This window comes from Molothrus aeneus, chromosome 4, assembly GCF_037042795.1.
Source record: "Molothrus aeneus isolate 106 chromosome 4, BPBGC_Maene_1.0, whole genome shotgun sequence".
In the NCBI taxonomy this organism is placed as follows: Eukaryota; Metazoa; Chordata; class Aves; order Passeriformes; family Icteridae; genus Molothrus; species Molothrus aeneus.
In genome coordinates, this window is record NC_089649.1 from 56,899,623 (window position 1) to 56,923,840 (window position 24,218).

Consider the following 24,218-nt stretch of genomic DNA (forward strand, 5'->3'; position numbering starts at 1 on the left):
ATGTCTCTTTTGAGCTCAACTATAATTTTTGCTTTGTTATTTTGTGATGTAATCATTGAAATAAAATACCGATGCTCATAAAAGGTGACTGAGTATATTATATAAAATATCCTCACTTACAAAAAATGTTTGGGTATTTTCTGAAAGATACGATACATTTTACAGGCTTTTTCTTAGAAATAAATTCAGGTATAATTGAGTAAGTATAATAAAGTATAATAAATACTAAAAAAGTATAAGTAACTATAATAAATTTTGTTTTGCTTTTACTTCCAGTAGAGAACACTGCTTTAAACTACTTACATGAGTGTCAAATGCTTGTAGTTGGAAAGCTCTTTTGGAACTAGGGTAAACTGATTTCCATCCAAGTAACTAAATCAGAAAAACAAAACAAAGAGCATTATGTATTTCATTAAAATAGGAGCATCTTCATCCACTAATCTCAGAATCCAACAGTAAAGTTAGTATCAAATGAATGCATACTCTTCCATTTTATAAGAAAACTTGCTTACAGATTTTGGTTTTTAGAGATACAACTGAGGATTTGTAGCCTAAGATCCAAATGCTATGAAGTAACTGTATGAAGTAACACAATAAAAATATCTCTTGCATTATATTTTCTATTATTTCAAAATGACTGCAAAATGAGGTCTTTATCATCTCCATTTCCCACACACCTACAGAGAAAAGGTAAATCTAACTTCTGCAAATCACATTAAGTGTGGATTTTTAGATATCATAAAAAGAAACAGACTCTAGCATTGTACAGGTAGTCCTTTACACTGCAAACAGCAAGGTCTGGTTTTATCTCTAACAGCAAATTCATTTGTCATGCCTATGGTTCAGGTCACCTTTCTTAATTTATCCCTGTAAATTTCATGATACATCAGTACACCATGCTACAGTCCTACTCCTGTGAAGTATGTTAGTGACTGAAGACAGCAATCAATTACCCTTCACTACAAAAGTCAGATTTTTTTCCCCCTCTCAGTAGGTTCACAGCTCCTGTATTATACTGCTCACTCTTCTTCCACGCTCATAACTCTCAATAAGAGACCTTCTCATCCTTAGAGTTAATGGGTTCAGAGCTCTCAAACTGCACCAGCACCGGCAGTACAGGCAGAGGAAGGCAACAAGCCTTGCCTAAAAAGCTTCCAGTGTGCAGCCAGACATAACAAAGTACAAGTAGAGGGGTTCTTCATGTAACCAGGGCAAGTAGTTCAGAGATTATAGGAACTGCTGAATTTACCTGATGGTTTGAAATGAAGCAGATAGTGGCAAGAAGATTAAAGGTTTCTCAGCTGGGGAAAATGACTTTGCTGATAGTGGTATTACTTATGTTTCCTGGAACCCAAGTGGAAACTACACCCTCATTATCCCTATACAAAGAAGATATTTTTGCCATCCAAATACTTGCAACATGTCTGAGCTAAGAGCAGTCTTTGATAGAGACAGTTTTAGTTTTATTTTGAGCTTAATATCTTTACATATGCTGCAGCATCTTTGGAAACTTGAGTCTTGACTAAATGGATGAGCTGAAACACAGTTAAATGTCACAAAAAATTATCTTCATCCAGTCAAAAGGCTGTCTTTCTTTCTTCTTTTTTTTTCCTTTGGACTATGACTTTCTAGGGCTGCTTGCCAAATCCAAAATGTGTCTCAAAAAACCTTATACTTACACTATGATAATGATGGTGAATAGAGGATGGGTTTATGCAATTAATTATTAAAATCCCAACTTTTAAAATTTTTGATGAAGTAAGTATTCTGAGGACATTCTTTTATCAACAGATACATTAGGTTATATTACTAAGCTTCATTAGAACTGAAGTACTACAAGTATCCACTTGCCTGATAAAAATTCCTTCTTGTTCAAAAGAAGCAACTATTAAGATATTTTATAAAACACATGAAGAGTACATCTTAGAAGAGAAATGCATGCTAATGAGCAAGAAGAATCAATCAGTGTGCAACTGTTAACACCTACCACCTCCATTATTCTTTTGAAAAATATGCTGAATTGCATGCTTAGACACTAAAGCATATGAAAGTGGAAACAAATGAATTTTCAGTCACAGGGGTCCACTTGCAATTCCATAAGCATCTCTCTTTAGCTGCTTTGCTTTACATTGCATTGATGACCTTATATTGCCAAATTGCATTTATACCAAACTGTATTCAAGAAAGTCATCCTCTCTTTGAGGAAAAATAAAATAAACCACCAAACAAAACATAATGAATTTGCAGGTTTATATACCTATACCTGTGTGCTAATTTGAGATCTTAATAATTTCAATTTATCAATGGCTAAAGACTTCTAGATGCTACTAAGCACCAGACTAATGGTGGGCATCTCAGAATCTTCTATATAATACCAAACCGTAAAACAGTAGAATTTTTCAGTTACTTATGAAACATATTTATGATGTTTTCTGGAAAAGCACTACATTAACCAGCCATTATGAAACATTATTAAATACCTGCCATATGTAACAAAAAACAACATTATTTTTCCTGCAAATAATTTGGATTTCTTTCAATATTGTGACCTATTTGATCAAGAATCAAAACAAACTAATATCTAAATTTTAAGGTTCATATTTTCCCTTTCATAATGCATAAAAGTTTATCCATATGGTGTTATGAGCACTTTATTCAGGTAATAACTTCAAACAATACCTAAGGTAGCAAGCTCTTTTTTTATGTCTGTTACTGTCCACCTGCATATTCAAATAGTATCTTTCATAAAATGCAATCTTAACAATTTTTCTCATAGAAAAAATGTTTCAATAGGTTGATAAAATAGCCCAAATTTTATAAAATTGCCTATGTAAAAAAGAAGACATTCTATTAAAACCAGTATTTTTGCAATATCACGAAACTATCATAATCTCTGCCTCATAGAATATCCTCAGCTGGAAGGATCACAGAATCATTGCATGGGACCTTTGGAGATAACCCAGTCCAAACCCCCTGACAAGGCAGGGTTACCTAGAGCAGGTCACACAGGAACACTGGTGGATTTTGAACGTCAGCAGATAAGACTCCACAACCTCCCTGGGCACCCTTTTCCAGTGCTGTGACACCCTAAATGTAAAGAAGCTCTTCCTCATGTTGAGGTGCAGCTTCTTGTGGCTTATTTTATGGCCATTAGTCCTTGTCCTGTTGCTGGGCACCATCCTGTTGACACCAGCCTTTGGGATATTTGTATCTATTGATGGGATCCCCTCTCAGTGCTCTCCAGACTAACCAGGCCCAGCTCTCACAGTCCTTCCTTGCCTGAGGAGAGATTCTCAGACCTTCATCACCTTTTTTGCCTCCATTGGACCCTCTCCAGTAACTCCTTGTCTTTCTTGAACTGTGGAGAACAGAATTGAACACAATACTCCAGAACTGGCCTCACAAGGGTTGAACAGTGAAGGAGAATCACTTCCTTTGACCTTTGCTGGTTACACTTTTCCCTAATACACCTCAGGATGGAGTCTAGCTCCTGGCTCTGCTCAGGATAGCCCCTAGAATAACACCATGTGCCTGAAAACATTGTCCAAACACTTCTTGGACTCTGGTAGGCTTGGTGCTGTGACCACTGCTCTGGAGAGCCTGCTCCAGTGCCTGACCACCCTCCGAAGAAGAACCTTTTTTTGGCATAATTTTACTTCACACTGATGTGAAAGTGACTGGTTTGTAGTTACCAGAGTCAACCCTCTTGCCCTTCTCAAAAACTGGGATTTTTGCCAGCTTCCAGTTGACTGGGACCTCTCTAGATTACCAAGAACAGATAGAAATCATTTAGAGTGGCCTTGTAATGGCACCAGCCATATTTTTGAGTATTTTTGGATTAATTTCATCAGGCCCCATAGACTTAGAGAAAGCCAGAAGAAGCAGCAAATCCTGTGCAAGTTTGGGGTTGGTTGGGTGTTAATCATTCTCACAGTCATGGTACTTCAACTCAGGGCATTGGGACCCTCAGAGCTGATCACTGGTGTTGAAGACCTAAGTGAAGAAAGCAGTAAATATCTCTGCTTTGTCTATGTCCCTGCTTGTGAGGTGACCATATTCACGGAAAAATGGACCAGTGTTATTTTTGGGCTGCCTTTTGCTATTAAGATATTTTAAAAAGCTCTTTCTATTGTCCCCAGCAGTACTGGCCAGCTTCAGCTCTAACTGGGCCAATTCTCTTCCTACAGCAATAAGCAGCACCTCTATATTCCCCCCATGTCACCTATTGGATGTACACTTTTTATTTTTCCCTTAGCTCCAGAACATCCCTGCTTGGCTGAGCTGGCCTTTTGCCTCACCTGCTTGGCTTCTGACATTTTCTAATTGCTTGCTCTTTAGCTCTTAACAGGTGGTACTCAAAAACTGACCAGCACTGATGCACCTCAGTACCTTCCATGGACACCTTACTAGCTCCCTGAGCAGCCTGAAGTCTCCTCTCATATTCAGAGTTGAAGTTTTGCTGGCACTTTTCCTCCTGTTGCCAGAGATTTTAAACTTGACTGCTTTATGACCACTGTGGCCAAGACAGACACCAGAAGCCACTTTACTCACAAGACTCTCTTATTAGACATCCAACAAATCCAGGAGAGCAGCTTTCCTACTTCACTCCATTAGTACCATAAAGCCATTGTCTAGGTGTATTTAACTCCTCAACACAGATGAAGGCCATTGATTTAGAGGATTAAGGTGCTTGATTTAGAGGTAAAAAGTATTGAATAAGAGGTATAAAAAACACGTTCATTATGAGAACATATTCATGTTATTGTTTTTCCTTTTTCATGTAATTGAACTTCATTCCTTTCTAAACAATGATCAGAGATTAATCAGATTCACTGTTGCCCTTAATTTAACCCATTGTAACATGATATCCACACAATTATACAATGGTTCAGTGCTGGGGATATAAAATCTGAGAGTGATTACAATTTTATACACATATATTTTTAAAGCTTTTCAGTAACAGATAGTTCTTAAGAGTGGTTCGGGACTCACAAAGCATTGCTAATTCAAACTTGACCTCTAGTTTCTCAAGATAATGTGAAAGTCTTTATTAAGCAGTGGATTAACAAATTTCAACTCATCTACTAAATTCAACTCTTCATTTTCTTTTCCCCTCATTCTTGACACTGACAATAAAAATTTGACAATAATTTTCATAAAAGTGAAAAAAAGCATGCCACTTACAGTTCAGTCACATCTTTTGGGATGCCTTTAGGCAAAGCTTTCAGACCTTTGTTGCTGCAGCGAACTACTGTGTCCAGACAAGTACATTCTGCAGGGCAGCGGGCCAGGGGAGAACAGCTATTGTCATCATTTCCTGGTTAATAAAAACAAACAGATGCTAAGATTGCTAATAAATGTATCCTCAGTATTAGCAGCAATAGCCCACCTGAATTTTCTTCAAGTCAACCTGATATTTCAGCATTACAATATCTCAAGGTAAGGAAGAAAAATGATATAATCTATGTAAATCATCATTCCAAGAATTTACATTGCAGGTGATGCTTTACTTAGCACAATGCTGTTTTACTAGGTAAGAATGCTCTTATATGAAAAAAAATCATTAAAGAAAGAATAAATCCTAAAATGAAAGTCAATAAACTTAAAAAAGTATTAAAACCAGTCTTTCAAAAAAAATATACAGCCTTGAAAATTGACAAACCAGTAATGCAGTAAATGGAAGTATGTGTGAGAGATGCAAGATAGCAGCATCTCTTTTAATTAAGAGTTAATGAAGCCACAAGCTATAACATGTCATGTTATTTGATCAAGTAACCTGAAAGTGTGCTTGATTCAAGCCTCGGTGTTTGAAAATATTCTCATCTGTACAACAACATTTGATCAATTTTATTTTATATTATTTCTAAATTATTAATTACAGTACTGAAGATAGGCAAGGAAAACTTTTGAGGGTATATATACAACAGCCCATGCTTGCTGATCATCCAAAATCAAATGGAAAATTTTTAAACTGACATAGAAACTGAGCAGAAGGGCTTTAAAGTGCAGTACTTTGGGATCTATGGGATTCACGCAGCTATCTATAGGAAAGCTGAAATTATAAAAGGTTCAAAAATTAATTTCCTTACCATCATCACATGTAAAATCCTGAATTGCCACATCCTGGATGGGAATCTCCTTGAGGAAGTAGGGTTTCTGGCAGCGAGGATTCCCTGTCACAATGCGTTTCTTCCTTAGCCAGTCTCCAAGCCATGCCAGGTGGCAGTTGCAGTTGAAGGGATTGGCCAAGAGGTTTCTGAGACACACAGGAAAGTTTATCTCAGATGACACCATCCTTTCATCCCAAGGATTATACTTCTATTTTCAAAAAAATTTACTTTAAACACTGTTTTCAAACAATAATGCGTGTAAACCACAGGTGAAAGGTGTAATTTAGGCTCTGTGTGGTGAATCTTGATACAACTTGTTTAGAAATAATTTAAAACTGTCCAAGACCTGACTTCATGTCAAGCCACTCTGTACCAATAATGCAATAATTCCATATAGAGATGGAGGCTGATTACTTTACATTATTAGCTTTAACCTGACAACAGGCATTCCATTCATTTATCATCTCAAGATTTCCATCTTTTATTTGCTCCAGAGAATAAATTTCCTTTCTGAAGTGACAGCTAAGCTGATTACATGCCAGTTACAAAAATGAATTTACTTCTAAAAGCCACAGTACTTTTGGCATCTCCTTATTTCAGCACAAACATATTGACAACTCCATTATTTATAAACATGTCACCCTTAATATGCAAAATTAGTAACTGGGGGCAAAGTGTCACTTTCCTTGTAAAAGGGGGATTAAGTATTTTCCCGAATGATGCTACCTACAACCAGCACTTCTTCATGAAACTGAGTGACACTTTGCTTACTCTTTTAAATTCCCTTAAATCACATCACATTTAAATTAAAAAAAGGATGCTTCTCTTTATAGAAAATGAGACTGAAGCTTCCTTATAAAACACATATGAATTAAGATTCTCAGCAGGCCAAGGAAATTGATGCTAGTAATTGGGTGGCACAGGGCAGAAGGACAGACAACATCTAACCAGCTGTGATTGTGTACCCAAAATGTGGATTTCTACCCTGGTTTAGATAAGTGGGCTTTCATGAGGGGTGTGAGCAGGATGTTTTTTCTGCATTCTTAGACACTTCTGGAAACAGCCTAACGCTTTATCAAAGAGCACCATGAGAACATACTCTTCATGTGCCCAAGATGGTGCAGAAAACAGAATTTCTCAAAACTGCCTCTATGAAATGCTTTTATCCCTGAACTTTACTAAGTGCTGTGAAATCACCCATCCAAGTAATGAGGGAAATGCCCCCCAAAGGTCAGAGATGCAAATGTGGTTACGGTAAAAGACGAGCGTGACTCACAGCGTGGAGAGCGAATGCAGCGTGTCGAAGGAGCCGGGCGCCACGGTGGTGATCTGGTTGTCATACAGAGAGAGCAGGCGCACAGAGCTCAGCCCTGTGAAGCTGTCATTTCCCACACAGCTCACCCTGTTGCTCCTCAGCATCCTGAGAAAGAAGGATCAGCATTTTTCACCTTAGCCTGGGCAGGGACCAGGGCTGAAGTGGCTGCTGGAGTGAGGGCCAAGAGGTGTGACCACAAAGGGGCTGCTGCCAGCGAAGGGACCACAGTGAAGTGACCCCTGTGCTCCTGTCACCTCACTGAAGAGACTGAATGCAGTGTGTGTGGAGCAGGCTGGAAGACAAAGGTGGGTGGGTGGGTAGCTTTCACAGAGGCAAGGGGTGTTTCACAGAATTGCAGAATGGGTAAGGTTGGAAAGGACCACTGGAGATCATCTGGTGCAACCCTGCTCAAGCAGGGTTCCCTAGAGCTTTTCCCTAGAGAGTTACTCAGGATTGCATCCAGATGGCTTCTGAGTACCTCCAGATGAGACCCCACAACCTCTTTGGGTAATCTGCTCCAGTTTCCCCTAAGTGTTCAGGTTTTTTTCTTTTTCTTTCAATACCAGCAGCAGTAACTATGAATTTTTAATTGACAAGAAATGAAACTGAAATTCCCCAAATCAAAGAAAACACAGCAGCCCTCTCTTCATGTTTCGAAGGACGGTGACTCCAGAACTGTTATTTATATAGAGTAGAGGCTTGTACCAGCTTACCTCCTCTTGAGGTCCCTTTCATTTCATTTTTCTTAGGACAGATTCTAGAAACCACTTCTACTGCATTCAAAAGCATTTCATTCAAGTGAAATCAGCATTCCTCCTCATTATGACTCTAAGACAGTACACATTTCAAAATCCTAAGCTATTCTAAAATCTCTCAAATTTCTCTAAAACTTAAGAACTTTGAAGTCTGTTGTTCTCCTCTCTATCCACCAAAAGATGGCAATTTCCCCCCTTGCTCTTGTATAGGACTAGCTGCTTTAAACAATTTAGCAGCTTTAACTGCAAGGTTAGGAATTGTAGACGTGATTTATTTAAAATACCTAATGTCTCTGGACAGCTGAAACCCCAAAGACTATTTAATCTTGGCTCTGGTCTGCAGATCAGAAGGGCAGGCTCTCTGAAGAAGGCCAAGGTGCTGTAGATTGTATAAACATATTTTTTGAGTGGAAAGAACTAAACTGCTTCATGGAAAGAATGAAATAAATTCAAGCTATAGTGCTTTTAATCTTGCCTTCACTGTTGAAATGACAAAAAGATTACTTAGGAGAGAATCATTTCCCACATTTCAATACACACCAGAACAATTTCTTCCTCCAGCAAAATTCCCAGTAATGGTTGAATTGAATGAATCAGACTCCATTACATAAAATGTGTAATTCCCATGCAAAATTCTGTTACTTTGATGATTATTTCCATTTCCATTTCTGAAGTTGGATGTTTACCCATTCTCAACTGCTTCATTGCTTTAGAGGAACCGGTATACCCATAATTAATAACTAATAAATTAGTATAATGCATAGCTTCTAGTAAAATAGAAATAAAAACCAAAATATGCTTGAATTATCCATAACTAATTCTCCAAAACAATTTTTTTAGGACAGATACAATATTATTCTCAAAAATACCTGTGAGAAAAGGAGAATAAAATCACACAAATAAATATACTTACAGTGTTTTGAGACTTTCTAGTCCTTTGAACATTTTGTGTTGAACACTTTCCAAGCGATTGCTTGTGAGCAATAGTTCATTCACACCAGAGGCTCCATCAAATGCTCCTTCTTCTATATCTGTAATCTTGTTATTGCTCAGGTTTCTATTACACATTAACACAAACAGACAAGAACTGAGGGGATTTTCTTTTATAAGTGTCCTAAATTAACTGTTAAATGCTCCAGTCTGAATAAATTCCAAGAAAGACTTAGAATCTTAGTTTTCCACTAAGCTTGGAAAAGATCTCCGAAATCATCAAATGTAATCTTGATGCAGTAGCCAAGTTGTTGTGTAAAAGAACAAAATATAAATACATCATTCAACTTCAAACCAGTAAAAAAATAATCAATGCCCTTCTAATTAAGGAAGCAAAGATTTTTAAAGTAATCTTTGGAAGATGGTTTTTAAATAGTGGCAATTACCCAAACTATGCTGCTGCCACATAAGAACATATTTTCCTAATTTTGAATCTTATCAGTAACTATATTTTTTCAGGTCTCCAGCCTTTGTAGCATTTTTAGATGAATTAATAACAAAATTATACTGTATGAGTACAGTACAGCTAACCTCTGATTTATTACATCTTGATAGAAAAATATAAGAAAGCAGTATAAACAGCAACATATGTAAAGGAAATGTGTGAATATAAACAGTACATGAAATGTTAATAATTTATGACATTAGTTGGAGATGAGGGTTTATAAGCAAGATAATTGCATGTATCTGCAATTTGCCTGCAAAGTGGATCAAAATGTCGGGAAAATTACCTAAAATATTGCCAAAATATTTAGTGTTTACAATTTTAGTTGAAATATGGAAATTAAATCCCAAATGTGTAGTATCTGTACTATATATACACAAAAGCAAACATATGCAACAGCACATATTTTCTTAAATATTTTTCATAATAGTGCCCTTTTGTTTTGTTTGTTTCATATAATTATTTACACATATTACAGAAGTGCATCGCTACACATTAAACAGTGTTATAATACACTACTGAATTTTAAATATATCTTAAAACCTCCCTGAGACAAAGTGAATGGAAGTAAAGCTGAAGACTATTTGATGGAATTAATGGTGTCGGGAAGAAAATCAAACATTATTTGATGCAATTTCTAGAACGGTGTTTAATTCATTCAAAACAAGAAAGATAATATTTGTTAGGAAAAAAACCCAGGAAGTTGTGGCTTAATCTTCAGTGCTGACTACTCTCTCTAGACTAGCTGAAATGTAACCTACACCTTGCCTGTGATGAAGTACACAATCATCTCATCAGTTAGGTGGGATAGGACCTTTAATATCATCAAGTCCAAGCATCTAATCCAGTACTGCAAAGTCCATTACAAAAATGTATCCATAAATCCTTTAAATTTCTCCAGGGATGGCAACACCACCACTTCCCTGGGTGACCTGTTCCACTGCTTGACAACCATGGAGAAACCAAACTAAACCAAACTAAACCTCCTCTCCTGTGATTTGATATCATTTCCTCTCATCTTGTCACTTGTCCCCTGGGCAAAAAGGACAACCCCCACCTCACTACAACCTCCTTTCAGATACATGTAAAGAGCGAGAAGGTCCCCACCGAACTTCCATTTCTCCAGGCTAAACAACCCGTTTCCTTAGCTGCTCCTCATCACACTTGGGCTCCATACCCTCCAGCAGCTTTGTTATCCTTCTCTGGACCCTTTCCAGCACCTCAGTGTCTTTTTGGTACAGAGGAATCCAAAACTGAACAAACTACTCAAGATGTGCCCTCATCAATGACAAGCACTGAGGGACAATCACTGCCCTGGTCCTGCTGGCCACACTATTGCTGATACAGGCCAGGTACCATTTGTCTTCTTGGCCACCTGGGCACATGCTGGCTCATGTTCACCTGGCTGTTGACTGGCATCCCCAGATTCTTTTCTGCTGGGCAGCTTTCCAGCCATTCTTCCCCAAGTCTGAGCACTGCCTGGGGATGTTATGTCAGTGTAGGACCTGGCACTCGGACTTGCTGAATCTCATACTGTTGGCCTTGGCCCATCTATCCAGCCAGTCCAGATCCCTCTGCAGAACCTACCTACCCTCCAGCAGATCAACACTCCCACCCAACATGGTGTCATTTGCAAACTTGTGGAGAGTGAATTTAATCCTCTCATCCAGATTATCAACACACGTATTAAACACAACTGATACGGAGCCCTAGGGAACACCATTTGTGACTGTCTGCCAACTGGATTTAACTTCATTCACTACCCTCTGGGCCCAGCCATCCAGCCATTCTTTTACCCAGTGAAGTATATGTCTGTCCAAGCCATGAACAGCCAGTTTATCCAGGAGAATGCTGTGGGAAATGGTGTCAAAGGCTTAACTAAAGTCTAAGTAGACAACATCCACAGTTAAGGCTTTCATTTAGTTTCACAGTGGAGCTGTTCAGTCTGCAAGGTGCTGTGGAAGACTGGAAGCAAGAAACTCATTATTTTTAATCTCAGATGGCTTGTCAATGTCAAGCCCTCAGTTTCCTAAAACCTTTTTGTTCTTGCTGTAACATGGATACTACTTCACCCACTTCACGCAGATATTTTAAAGATTAATGTTGCATAGCTAATCAATGTTGCAGTGCATACACATGCTTTATTACTGATGAAGCATCAAATCAATGAAACATTCAGGCTTCAATTTTTCAATGTCATCTGTGCAGAAAGATCTTTGCACCTATTTTAAACCTCCAGAAGAAATATGAGCTTCACAGAAATACAGAATTCACTCATATTGGTGTCTCTGCAACATCAGTACTTCACTTTCTTCCAGTGATGCTTAAGCAGTCACTCTATTATTCTCTCAATGGAAGAATGTTGTAACAATTGATAACTGTATTAGGAAGTTATGGAGCAGTATTATTAAAATAGTTAACTCTTCATTAATATTTTTTTCATTTTTTTCCCTATTTAATTAAACAGATTTTAAAGCCTTTGGGAGTTCCAACAGACAGCTACATTAAGACTGATTAATATTCATGTTTTTTTTTCCCCTTTTGTCTTGAACACCTCTCAATTTAAAAGAAATATTGTTAAATATGAAGATCTGATATATGTATAAATGCATGTGTATGCATGTGCATGTATGACACATCAAGCCGTTTATTTATTTCATAGAATCCTGCAATCATAGAATGTCTTGGGTTGCAAAAGACCTTAAATATTATCTAGTTCCAATTCCTCTGCTGTAGGCAGGGACAACTTTCACTATATATTGATGAGGACATTAAATACAGGTCCTTAAGGGACACCATTTGTCATTGATGTCTTTGGGACTCTGAGCCACTGACCATTACCCTCTGGATGCTGCTGTCCAAACAATTTCTTATCCATCTAAGTCCACCCATCAAACCCATCTCTCCCCAGTTTAGAGAGAAGGATGCTGCGGGGGCCCATGTCAAAGGCTTTAGAGAAGTCTTGATAAATGACATCTACAGCCCTTCCCTTGTCCACTGATGCTTCATATTGATACTTGATATTTCCAAAGTACACTGCAGCTGTAAAAAGTGCTAATCTGAGATTCTGATTCTTGAAGATTGAGGAAAACAGGGTATCTACTGCATAGCACCAGAAAACTGTTGTGCCAGACATTGCTACATTTTTTTCTAAGTGTTGCAGCCCAGTTCAAAGCCCTTTCAAATATTTTAATCAAATAAAATCAGTAATCAATATTTAACTAATTGTGACCACACCATCACAGATCTGGTTAAGGGTAACAATAGTTGAAGCAATACTATTGCTCCCTTAAGATTTTGATCACTAATACTGCTCTGTTACAAATGGTAGTCTCAAGGTGACTACTAATCTGTTTTTACTTGCATTCTTCTCTTCACTACTATTTATGTTTGGTTTAAAACCTGAAATGATTGAGCACAGATTCACAAAGTCTAACTAAATTATCTACCTTCAAATGTGTCTTTTACATAAGCTAAAGAAAAGCTTCTCATAGTCTTATTTTTAGCAACACTTGCAATTGGTAAGATTATAAACTACTCTTAGAACATTAACTGTTAACATGGACTTACATGGATGACCTATCAAACCACTTTTTCTCAGTCATTTAAATTTTGATATTCCCCTCACCTAATGACCGTTTAATGAAGCACAGAATCAATGGCATGCCCTTAATGTGCTGAAAGAGGCAAAATTGTCTGGTTAGAGAATAATACAGGAAGTTACAAAAGATTACTGGAATCTCTTCTAAGCAGCTTATACTGTGAGCTCCCTGCTGTGGCTGCATAAGAGACCAGCTGGCTGGATGCTGCTGTGAAGGTGCTGGAGCTATACACCATGGGAAGTGGCTGCTGGCAGTGCCAAGCCCCATACAGGAGAGCTGCCAACTCTGACCTACCTCAGGGATTAATTTAAACCCATTCTTGATTTTTGATTGGAATAAACTGAATCTTTTGTAGATTAGAACTAAGAAAGGTGGAGAGTCACAGCAAGGCGCTAATACACTATCTGAATAGACAAGGTCATTGAATTTGCACTTACATTTTTCGCAGCTGAGGAAGCTTCTTAAAGATTCCAGTAGCTTCCAGGACTGAAAATTCATTGTTATTTAGTCGCCTAAAAAAAATTACAGCAATTTCAGAAAAAAAAAATTATACAGGGATTGATACAGAATGTTCCACATTATGCGAACTTTTCAGTCTGGCTTCCCTGAACATCTGATATTTAACTGGTATCTGCAGAACAATTCCTTATATAATGACAGTTCTAATTTTGATAATTCCTGGGAATGAACATTCTCATTAGTTAAACTTAGGCATACATAAGACATTTTCAAAACCTGATCACAGAACTTTGCACAGCTAAAGCTGAAAAGGAATATAAGATGTGTTTTTAATTTTCAAACAAGAACGTAACTAAGGGAGGATTCCATGGCAACTTATAAATAAAAGTCTTTAGAAGGACATATAAACCACTGAAGATTAGTCTTCAGTTCTTAAAAGGATATCAGGTGGAGTCTGCCAGACATCTGGAGGTACTCACAGAACACTATTTACAAGAATGAAAGAATTACTCTCCTTTTGAGTAGGGAATGAAACCCACCGCATAGGTCTTCCCATGAATTTAAAAACACTTCCCTCTCCATGATTTATCTTCATACCACTACAGCTGGCACACATACATTGTTTAAGGCAGCATTAAATACCCTGTAAGAAGGTATGCAATGAGTGACAAACACAAATATACAAATAGCTGGGCATTTCTCTTTCCTGCAAGGCTTACAGTACAGTATACCTTTAACAGCAGCTATGTTGGGGGACCATCTACATTTCAAACAATACCTGCATTGACCCAGTACTCCCTATTTCCTCTCTTGAAATGAAAACGGAAATTATGAGTCTTAGATCCTTTATATGCTCTAATAGAGCCATATTATTAAGGAAGGGAGTCTGTCCAGCATTTCTTTAGAAATCTTAAATAGGAAGGAGAAGATAGGACTGACAAGATCACTGTGAAATGAAATTCAGCACAATTGTAAACCCAGAATGCTTTTCAGAATTGCCTTATTGCAAGACAAGTTTAAAAAAAAAAACAAACTAGAAAATTAAAGAAAGCTGTTCGTTCATCCTTCCCTTCTGTTCATTCTCATTGATAGCCAGAAGGGAAATGAAGGTTGTAAATCTGAAGGTATGGTTGTACAACAGTTTCAACATGGAACCAAACTGAAAGATGACAGGAGTTTTTTGGATATATATATATATTTGGACACTAAACTATAAGGAACATGAATTTCTGAAGATGCTATCACCTCTAAAAATCAGACTTAATATGATTTTTAGGGGGATCATATAAAATACTCTTGCATATTCTAAATTAATAAAGTTATTTCTTCACTCTAAACAGACTTTTCTTTACCCTATCTATCAACAAAAGAACCACTGACCATTCTATAAATGCTGACATCTTCAAATACTTTTCAAGTGTTATACCATCTAGAATGACTTGATAATGAAAACATTAACTGATTTTAATAATACTTACTTACTCTACTGCAAACATTTCTAACCCCACTGAAAAATGCAAATAATTTGATAATTTATCCTTTGCAACAATCTTTTACCTGTTAGAAGTAATTTACTTTGTCTCTCCCTCAAGTTTCTTTCACACAAATGCCTTCAACCCTTCCAGTATTCTTTTCTATGATTCTTGTTCTCCTTGAATTTTATTCCAAGCAATTATATCCATCTTGAAAAATGAAGTCTTGAGCACAGTATTCCAGCTGATCCTTTACTATTGCTATGCACAGTACAATAATTATTTCCTGTAATTTACATTCTACATTCCTATACATATATCCTGAAATGAAATTTGCATTAGTGCCCAATAGCACTCCTTCATCTTTATGGTGTGTGATAACCACATTCTTTTTTCTTGACCTATTTGCTGTTTATGCCTCAATCTTGTACTTCCAGTACTAAATAGTTCTATCTAATGTCATAGGTAGAATATTAATTTTATTTTATTTAAATTGTATTTATTTTATTTAAATTAGTCCATATACAATGGGATCAAATTTATTACAGATAACTGGAAAGTTTACAGATGTGATGGGATCTCCATTCTGTATCTTAATATTATTTTTTGAGCCCAGTGCTCTTCACTGGTAAAGACAGCAACTGTAGTTATTACCCATCACTAGATCAAGAAAATGATCTTAAAATTACTTTTACCTGGTTTATTGAAATAAAGTACTGAAATACCATTCTCAAAATCAAAAATAAACAGAAGCATTTGATCTTAATGTCTATATATTCTGTTTGTCTGGATTATTTGATGCTTTTGGCTGTTTTAGTAACACAACGGCTAAGATATTGCATGTTTTTGAATAATATTTGAACCTTCCTTGAAGCCTATATACTGCAGTGATAGTCGTGCTTTCTAAACCTACCTTGTTAGGTGATCATCTATTGTAAAATCATTATAAAAATTGAGCATATAAGACTGAAATTATTTTTTATTTAGCATTTCTCCTGGGGACTTCATTTTGAGTGATTTCTGAAATGCTTCCTGCATTTTCCTACATTTTAGAAAGCTACCTGAAAAATATTTTATTTTTGGGGTGCAATTACAGACTTGTACTTTACATCAAATACTTTACTGTCAGATTAGACAGATCATTCAATGTTTCTCTGGAAGACAGTGAGCAAGGGACAAAATGGGAAGTGAGAACAGCAGTTAGTTGGTCTAGTTATAATTTTTTTAACTTTTACAATTAAGTGTCTGTCTTGAGCTATATTAATATTTTCTAATTTTTTTTTTTAAAAAGGCTTCTTGGAGGAAACAGGGTTTTTTCACTGTGGTATTATTGCTGTTGCAATTTACACAATAGACACTTTTTTAAGAGACTCACAGGATATGCTGAGTTGGAGGAGACCCACAAAGATCACTGGGTCCAGTTCCTGGCCCTGTCACTGGTCACCCCAGAGCAGAGATCAGTGCCTGCCCTCCTCTTTCCCTCATGAGGAAGTTGTAACTGCAATGAGGTCTCCCCTCAAGCTCCTCTTCAGGCTAAGCAAGCCAAGGGACCTCAGCTGCTCCTCATATGGCTTCTCCTCAAGGCCCTTCACCATCTTTGTTGCCCTCCTTTGGACTTTTTTCCTTTTGATCTTCATTTCCAAGCTGAGATTCAACTCCAAGCATCACCCTGCAGAAATTAGTCTAGGTCTCCTCACCACCTAAAGAAGCATCAATGTAATTTGTCTCTAACTACTGTTTCTATATCACATTTTGTGGATAAAAAAAAAAAAAGAAGGTTAAAAGTCATTACATCAAATGACTTGAAGAACAATCTGTACAGCCTATCAAGTAGAAGGCTGAATAATGACTTTGTTACAGTTAAGCACCATCTAACTTGGATAGACTGCTGGAAAGAGAAGGGCTCTTTAATGCAAAAAAATATAAAGGAAGCAGTAATGGAAACTGAAGAGAGGTAGAGTACATCTAAAACTAAAAGTTCCCATTAAAAAAAAATTAACAGAAGTGAAAGAAAACAAATTCTGTAACAGTCTCAGGGGAATGGTGGATTTTTTAATCCACTAACACTTTCAAATAAGACTGAATATTTTCTGAAAGAAGTGCTGTAACTTCATATTTAATAAAAAAAAAAATTGTCAACTGAAATTTGAGTGTTTAGGATATAGAGTAGATGAGGCTTGATTATTTCATTATTCCTTCTGAATTTAACATGTAGGAACCATAATTATAGAAAGAAAACACCTGACAGTATATCTTCCACATGCAAATAAATTAATCTAAAAAAACAATTAAAATGCTAAATTAAAATTATAATTTCTTCAGAGAAGATACAATTAAACATGATTCCTCCTAAATATCAAAGTAATGCATGCTTAATAATGTCAACAACTCCATTCCTCTTTTCCTGGTTCAGTAACTTCATTTACACAACCACTACTTGATGATTTCTTCCCACACTTTAACCTGTTACTTATTCCATCAGCTTTTATTCTTAAATTAAACAATTGTATCTCAACATATTGGATAACATAAAATGTATTTCTCCACTGAATTCTATCTCCCTTCACACAAGACTGTATCATTTTTTTTTCTTGAATTGTAATTTTCAGATTTGTAATAGGAACATGTTGTGGTTTAAACCCAGCAAGACACCATGTTCCACACAGATACTTTGTTCTCTCCTCCACCATCAGGATCAGGGAGAGAACCAGAAGGGTAAAAGCTGGAAAACTCATGGGTAGAGATAGAGACAGTTTAATAGGGAAATCAAAAGCCGAGTAAAGAAAAAAAAGAAATTAATTCACTGCTCTCCACGGGCAGGCAGGTGTTCAGCCATCCCCAGGAGAGCAAGGCTCCTTCAATTGTAACAGTGTCTTGAAAAGACAAAGACTATCATTCCAAATGCCCCACTCTTCCTCTTTCTTCCTCCCCTTTATACACTGAGCACAATGTCACATGGTCTGGAATATCCCTTGGGTCAGTTTGGGTCACCTGTCCTGGCTGTGTCTCCTCCCAACCTCCCATGTACTCCCAAATTCCTTGCCAGCACAGCAGTACAAAAAGCAGAAAAGGCCTTGGCTCTGTGTAAATCCTGCTCACCAAGAACCAAAACGTCCCCATATTATCAACCCTCTTTCAGCACAATTCCAAATCATAAGCCCATACTATCCACTGTGAAGGGAATTAACTCTACCCCAGCCAAAACCAGCACAGAAAATAATAATACTAAGTTAAACTCCTTCTCCCAGATTAGAGACAGAAAAAAGTCTCCATTTGTGTTTCAAAAATATTTCAGTTTTAAATCTCTTTTCCTGTCCAGACGTTCAAATACTTAACAATAGTCTCACTATTTCATATCTGATTGCCACAGTGTTTCTTTGATGACGGCTGTGGACTGCTCTTTAAAGAAGTGTGCCATCCTGGTGCTCATCTCACCCCTGCAGGTGACAACTTGATCACAATAATCTTGTCTCCACATCTCTACACTGCTTTACTATGTCAAATCAAAGCCCCTTTTTTTGTCCCTCAACATTTTGCCTTGTTCTTTAAACTGAATCTCCTAGGAAAACAGCTATTTCCTTCCACCTTTGCTCTGCAATGACAGTCACTTTCATCTACCTTTCTGCCAATCCTTCAACCATCTCTTCATTCCCTTTTATACTATTCTTTGCACATGGAGAAATCTTGTAAAGCTGTCTTAATTTTATCTTTCGCTCCCTCCTTGAAGATTACTTCAGTTGTAATCTTAAAAATAATTCCCATATGGCACTTGTCAAGCAAGTAATAATCTCTGAGTCCTTCTCTCCCCACCTCTATTCATTATACTATTATCTCATTTTCTTAACTCTGATCTGTTTGTCTGCTTTATCTTCATCTGGTCTCCTGTCCAACAAACATAATGTGTACTTTGCATAAAAAGAATCATCTCTGTCTTTTTAAACATCTAGGTAGCACTTTTTAAGACAGACCTCTCTGGTTACTGGATGCCCTACTTTCTCCTGCAGTTAAAAGTTAAAATTAAAATAAACCCCACTACCTTTGAAAAAATCAAAGTGGATTCCTCAGGTCCTGAAGAACTAGAAATATAGAATAGTTGTTTTATTTCTTTATCATAGATTTTTAGGGCCACATGGTATTGAAATAATGCATGAATAATTTTTATGAATATTTAAGCCTTTGAAGTGCATCATGGAAGTTACTTTCAATTTTTGCTGTCCAAAAAAAGTAAAGCTGTGGTTTCCTATTTAAAAATTTTAGTTTTTCTCCATAAGTAAACAATCTTTTATTATGGGTTCAACTTACAACTCTGCTGTGTACTGGGGAATGTGATCAGGAATTTTGTTGAGTTTCTGATTGGAGCAGTCCACTGTGGTTCCTTCACAGCGACATTTCTCAGGGCAAGCCAAATCTGCAAAGCAGTCTCCACTTAATTTGGATCTGTAATCTTCAGTGCCTGTAGAAGATTAAAGTCAAAACACAGAAACTAAGTCAATAACGTATAAGATTTTCTTCTTGTGAGAGGGTTGAAAAGACGTCTGCAATGCAGATAACGGGTGGGCAACTTGGGAAATGCATGATAAACTTCGTGATACTGAACAGACACAAGGGCTTCAAGAGAGGGTTAAATATAGGGACTTAAGATATGCTGGAAAAAGAAACTGAGACCAACTTCACATAGCAGGATAACATTAACTTGAGCTTTTCACAGCTGTACTTTCTGCTGATTATGTTGTCAGCCAATCTAGCCTTGTTTATAGCTAATCAAACAAATGCCTCTGTTTGTTTTAGAATTTGTTTTCTTTCTCTGTATCAAGAATAAATAGATCCTGAATGCCACCTTTTCTCTGGTTACAAATTTGTATTGTTGACTGGACTTCATTAACCTCTGTGATTTTTTTGTTTTTATAGTCCCGATACTCCACATCATCTCAACAAATAAGTTGAAAGCCCTGTTTTCAGCTTTAATTTAAAAAATGTGTGATCCTGACTTAAGCCTCAGCAGCTTGCCATGCTGTAGAAAGCTGCGTGACGTTCCATGGTGCTTGACAGAACCATGTTTTACTCATACCTCACAACCACATGGTTAGATCAAGCACAACAGAAAATCTCGCTACATTATCAAAACTGCATCCATTAGGCCAAGGATAAGAGCAAGGGAAAAGAGGAGGGAGTAGGTATAAATTACAGAAGCATTTGAAGTTTAATACTTGCTTACATGACATGGCATTCTTATTACTGAATGTCCAGTGCCACAGTAACAGTATCACTGTCACAGATTGAATAAAAATACAATATCTATACAAAAAGAAAAAAAAAGGGAAAAAAAAGAACCACATTGAAAGTTTCCTCCACCATTTCCCAGAGTCAGTCAAAGAAAACATCCTAAACATATCAGGAAAAAACATCTGGTAAGGAACTGAGGGTGGGTGACAAAGAAAACAAAGAGAAGCCAAAAGGACCTGTGGGTTCTTCTTGGACAAAGGTGAAAAGACTGAGACTAGCAGAAGGTGCATCAGGGCTGGGAGGTACACTGTGATTTAGTTCAGACACTGAACTTTACTTACAGCCAAAATGGTGAACTCCTGAAAAAGTAAAGATAGCCAAGAAGGAAAGAAAGACAGAGTAATGCCAATTAAGACAAAAACATGAACTAAGCTCTCATGTTCTCTACTTAACTTTCATTTGATTAGAAGATAGTGCTAGGGCCATTGTCCTCAGCAGAAAGAAAGAATAATTCATTTTGAGTAGCATTTAAAAATGAAGATAAGATTGGGGTCTATTACAGATTTCATCTAGGATGATGATCATGCCTCCCATGAATTATTCTTCACTATTTTGTATATGTCCTTTAAAAGTTGCTCCCTAAACATATATAGGAGTTACAGAATATTCTGAGTCGGAAAAGACCCACAAGGATCACCAAGCCAAATATACATGCTATGCCACTTAAATCCTTAATAAATCAAACAAATATAGGAGAAACAGACTGCTCAGTGGAGGGGGAAAAAACCCAACAGTCATCAGATACTATGTTATCTACCACTTGTAAATGTTTTAGTAATCCATATGATGAAACCACTACAGGGTACTTCTATGAGGTAGCAGATAAATGATATTTTTTTCAAATAAATGATTTAATACCTGCAAACCTTTAGTCTTCCAAATTACCATAATGAAATTTTACTAGGACTTCATAGTGTCTGTGGAGCAACATCTCCAGATGACATATTTAAAACAAATACTAAAAATATTTAGGTGTTTAAAGAAATGCTAAGATTATTTTATAGTATCCACTTAAGTATAAATAAGTGGTTTTTAGCACTTTTAAATACCCAATAAACAAGTCAAAAAATAAGTTTTGTTTTTTTCCTCCTGCATCCAGAGTACATCACTGTTAGCAGTATAAACAATTAAATATTCAGGGACAATGCCTTCAACAACTAAAATACTTTTAGGTAGCATCTCCCTGATAACCTGATAGAAAGAGAAAGGAACAGAGAAGCATGTATATAGCCCAATCTTCAAAATTTAATTATTTTTCTTCTTTCCTCCCACCCCACCCTCCCCCAGGAATAGCATTTTTTAAAGGGTATGTAAATAAGCCTAAACTGCATGAGTGGCCATGTAATAACCAGGCTGTGAAGACATTTGCTGGCAGGACAACACTTTTAACTCACAAGCGAAAGTTGTGCTGGCAAGGTTGAGTAGAAGTCAGTCTGTGGCAGGAATACAGCTGTACTACACACTAAGGAATGGAGTGGTACTACAGATTTGTGAAATTGAATTCCCCTGCTGCTTTAACACATTTTTGTGGATGCTAGTGCTGACAAATTGTGGCCTTATTTTATATTTCGTATTTTCTTGACTTCATATTCAAAACAATGTATTAGTATAAGGGCCTGAATTACTTCACATGACTGCTGCAAATTTAAGTGTTACATCACACAGCATTTGGAGGAGAGCTAAACATACCAGCTGAAGAGAAAACAACTAAGATGACTGCAGAATGATGATATACCTGTAGTACTTGAAAGAAGGAGTGCAGTGGTGTCCTAATCAATTACTGTAGATATTTTTCTAGATATTAAACCATGGCAGAAAATCCCGATTGCGAAACACATACTGTAACTCATCAATAGATGCATTATTCCCTTGTTTATTTTGTTATTTATAATCTGTTATGAATATAATGTGAGTGAATATTTTTTCGTTCTATTAAGAAAACAGTGCACACACTGACAAGCAATGTAAAAGAAAGAAAGATCCATATTTCAAAGAGCTAGGTCCAACATTGGTAAATCTTTTGTAAAAATATCATAGACTTATTGTAGCTTAAAGCTGTGTGTAAATTACTATTTCACTCCAACTTGAAAGTCATATTTTCTTTAATGGAAAGCATTTCTGATTCACTGTATGCATGTGACCATAGAATGCCTCTAATTAAGAATATCAGCTTTCTTTTCCAAGCATTCCACTGTGATTTCCTAAACAAAAGAGGGTGAGCAAGCAGCAGATGCAGCCAGCGTAGAGCAGGAAAGCAAGGCAAGAAAACGTTCATTTGTAGAATGTTTAGTCTTTAGAGTTGTGCTAGCTCTTTGATGGCAGCATGGATTCCTGTGTTTAAAAGCAGCTCAGAAGCTACATTTTAAAAACAGTAGCAGCAGAAAGGCAAGGTACAAGGTAAGTAAAAGTGTCAGTTAAAATATGAACTAGCAGGTGCAACCTTCTAAATAATATAAATATAGGTATAATTTTGGTAGGTTGTGTGCAAATCTGTGAGACAGAAAAAGGTAAACGGAGCTGCATGCTAAGCTCTAATATTCAGAAAACAGAATTACTATTAGTCTACAAAGGAAAACTATGTATAGCTATAGGTAATGACTAATGTTAATACACATGCATCAGTTTCCTAAAAGCTATGACAAACTTTGCTTTTGGGGTGAAAGGGAGAGAATATCTGCAGTTAGTCAATCTTACTGCAGAGCCAAACCTACCTGGAATGAAATACTGTTCTTTAGCTAAATAAAGAGAAAAAAAAAAATAGAAGATGCACCTGAATGTCAGCAAGCAAAGAATGAGTTTTATTAGATTAAGTATGGACTGCAGTTAACTACAGATAATTTAGTGAAAAAAATGTGTATTCACAATGAGAGCTGATAAACAACGAAGTGTGAATAGTCATAAATGTATCCGGAACATGGATTAAAAAACAGTTTTCATCTGGTATTTGCACTTGAGACTGAATAAACTGTAGAATGTGAAATGCACCTGGAACAGCTGGATACCATATGACAAAAGTTAGGATTTAAAGAAATGTAAGTAGGAAATGGAATAAGATTAGAAAAAGAAAACAGTAAATTTCAGTATGAAGTAAGCTCCCTGTATAAAAGGAATATGTTATGTTTCCATATTTAGCTTAGAAATTTTTAGATCTTTCACATATTCCAGAGCCCTGTGGAAATTTAAAAAAATGATTTATGGCGGTGATACTTGTAGTGAATAACTTTAGCATTTAATTCTGAAGTTTTATATATTACATTTATGTTGTTAGATTTAATGTTACTCAGAAATAGTGCCAAATATGTTAACTACAGTAACGTTCCATGATCCCACAGTCTTTGACTTCCCGGATTTCCCTCTATTCAGTCAACCAACTAAAAAAAAATAATTCTGTGATGTTTAATAATTCTGTAGAGAGACAGCTGCTTTCATTAGAACTTCTAAACCCACTATTTTTCTTTTTGCCAATAAAGGAAAAATAGCAGCTGAATGAAGAAAATTACCTGAGCAGCGGAATTTCTTGCTTTTGATCTGGCCAATCCTTTTGTTTGCCAGCCGGCGGGGGCTGGTGCACCGGGCACCGCTGGTCTCAATGGGGTTTGTGTGCAGGTAATCCGCCAGCCACTTCAGATGGCAGTCACAGATAAACGGGTTCTGAGCCAAATGCCTTTCATTTGGAGGAAAAAAACCAATAATATCACACATTATTTCCCTTTGGTCTCAGCAGTACCCAGTGCTTTTACTGCACTGTAGAATATGAAGTCATACTTGAGAAAACCATAAACAAGAA

At 36.7% G+C, this 24,218-nt stretch overlaps 1 protein-coding gene across 7 annotated transcripts in view; it reads right to left on the bottom strand.

The window, feature by feature from the left end:
* The window catches only part of SLIT2 (slit guidance ligand 2), a 258,782-nt gene that overhangs the window by 46,409 nt on the left and 188,155 nt on the right, over window positions 1-24,218 (bottom strand). For 5 of the 7 annotated variants that reach the window (XM_066548563.1, XM_066548565.1, XM_066548570.1 and 2 more), the window contains exons 14-22: window positions 23,932-24,095; window positions 23,143-23,166; window positions 19,451-19,601; window positions 13,655-13,729; window positions 9,094-9,237; window positions 7,387-7,530; window positions 6,090-6,256; window positions 5,185-5,317; window positions 304-372 (exon numbers count right to left, since the gene is read on the bottom strand). In XM_066548563.1, the coding sequence (XP_066404660.1) occupies window positions 304-372; window positions 5,185-5,317; window positions 6,090-6,256; window positions 7,387-7,530; window positions 9,094-9,237; window positions 13,655-13,729; window positions 19,451-19,601; window positions 23,143-23,166; window positions 23,932-24,095 (1,071 nt within the window). The remainder of the gene's footprint in view (window positions 1-303; window positions 373-5,184; window positions 5,318-6,089; window positions 6,257-7,386; window positions 7,531-9,093; window positions 9,238-13,654; window positions 13,730-19,450; window positions 19,602-23,142; window positions 23,167-23,931; window positions 24,096-24,218) is intronic. The other 2 variants (XM_066548566.1, XM_066548564.1) reach the window with 1 other exon arrangement.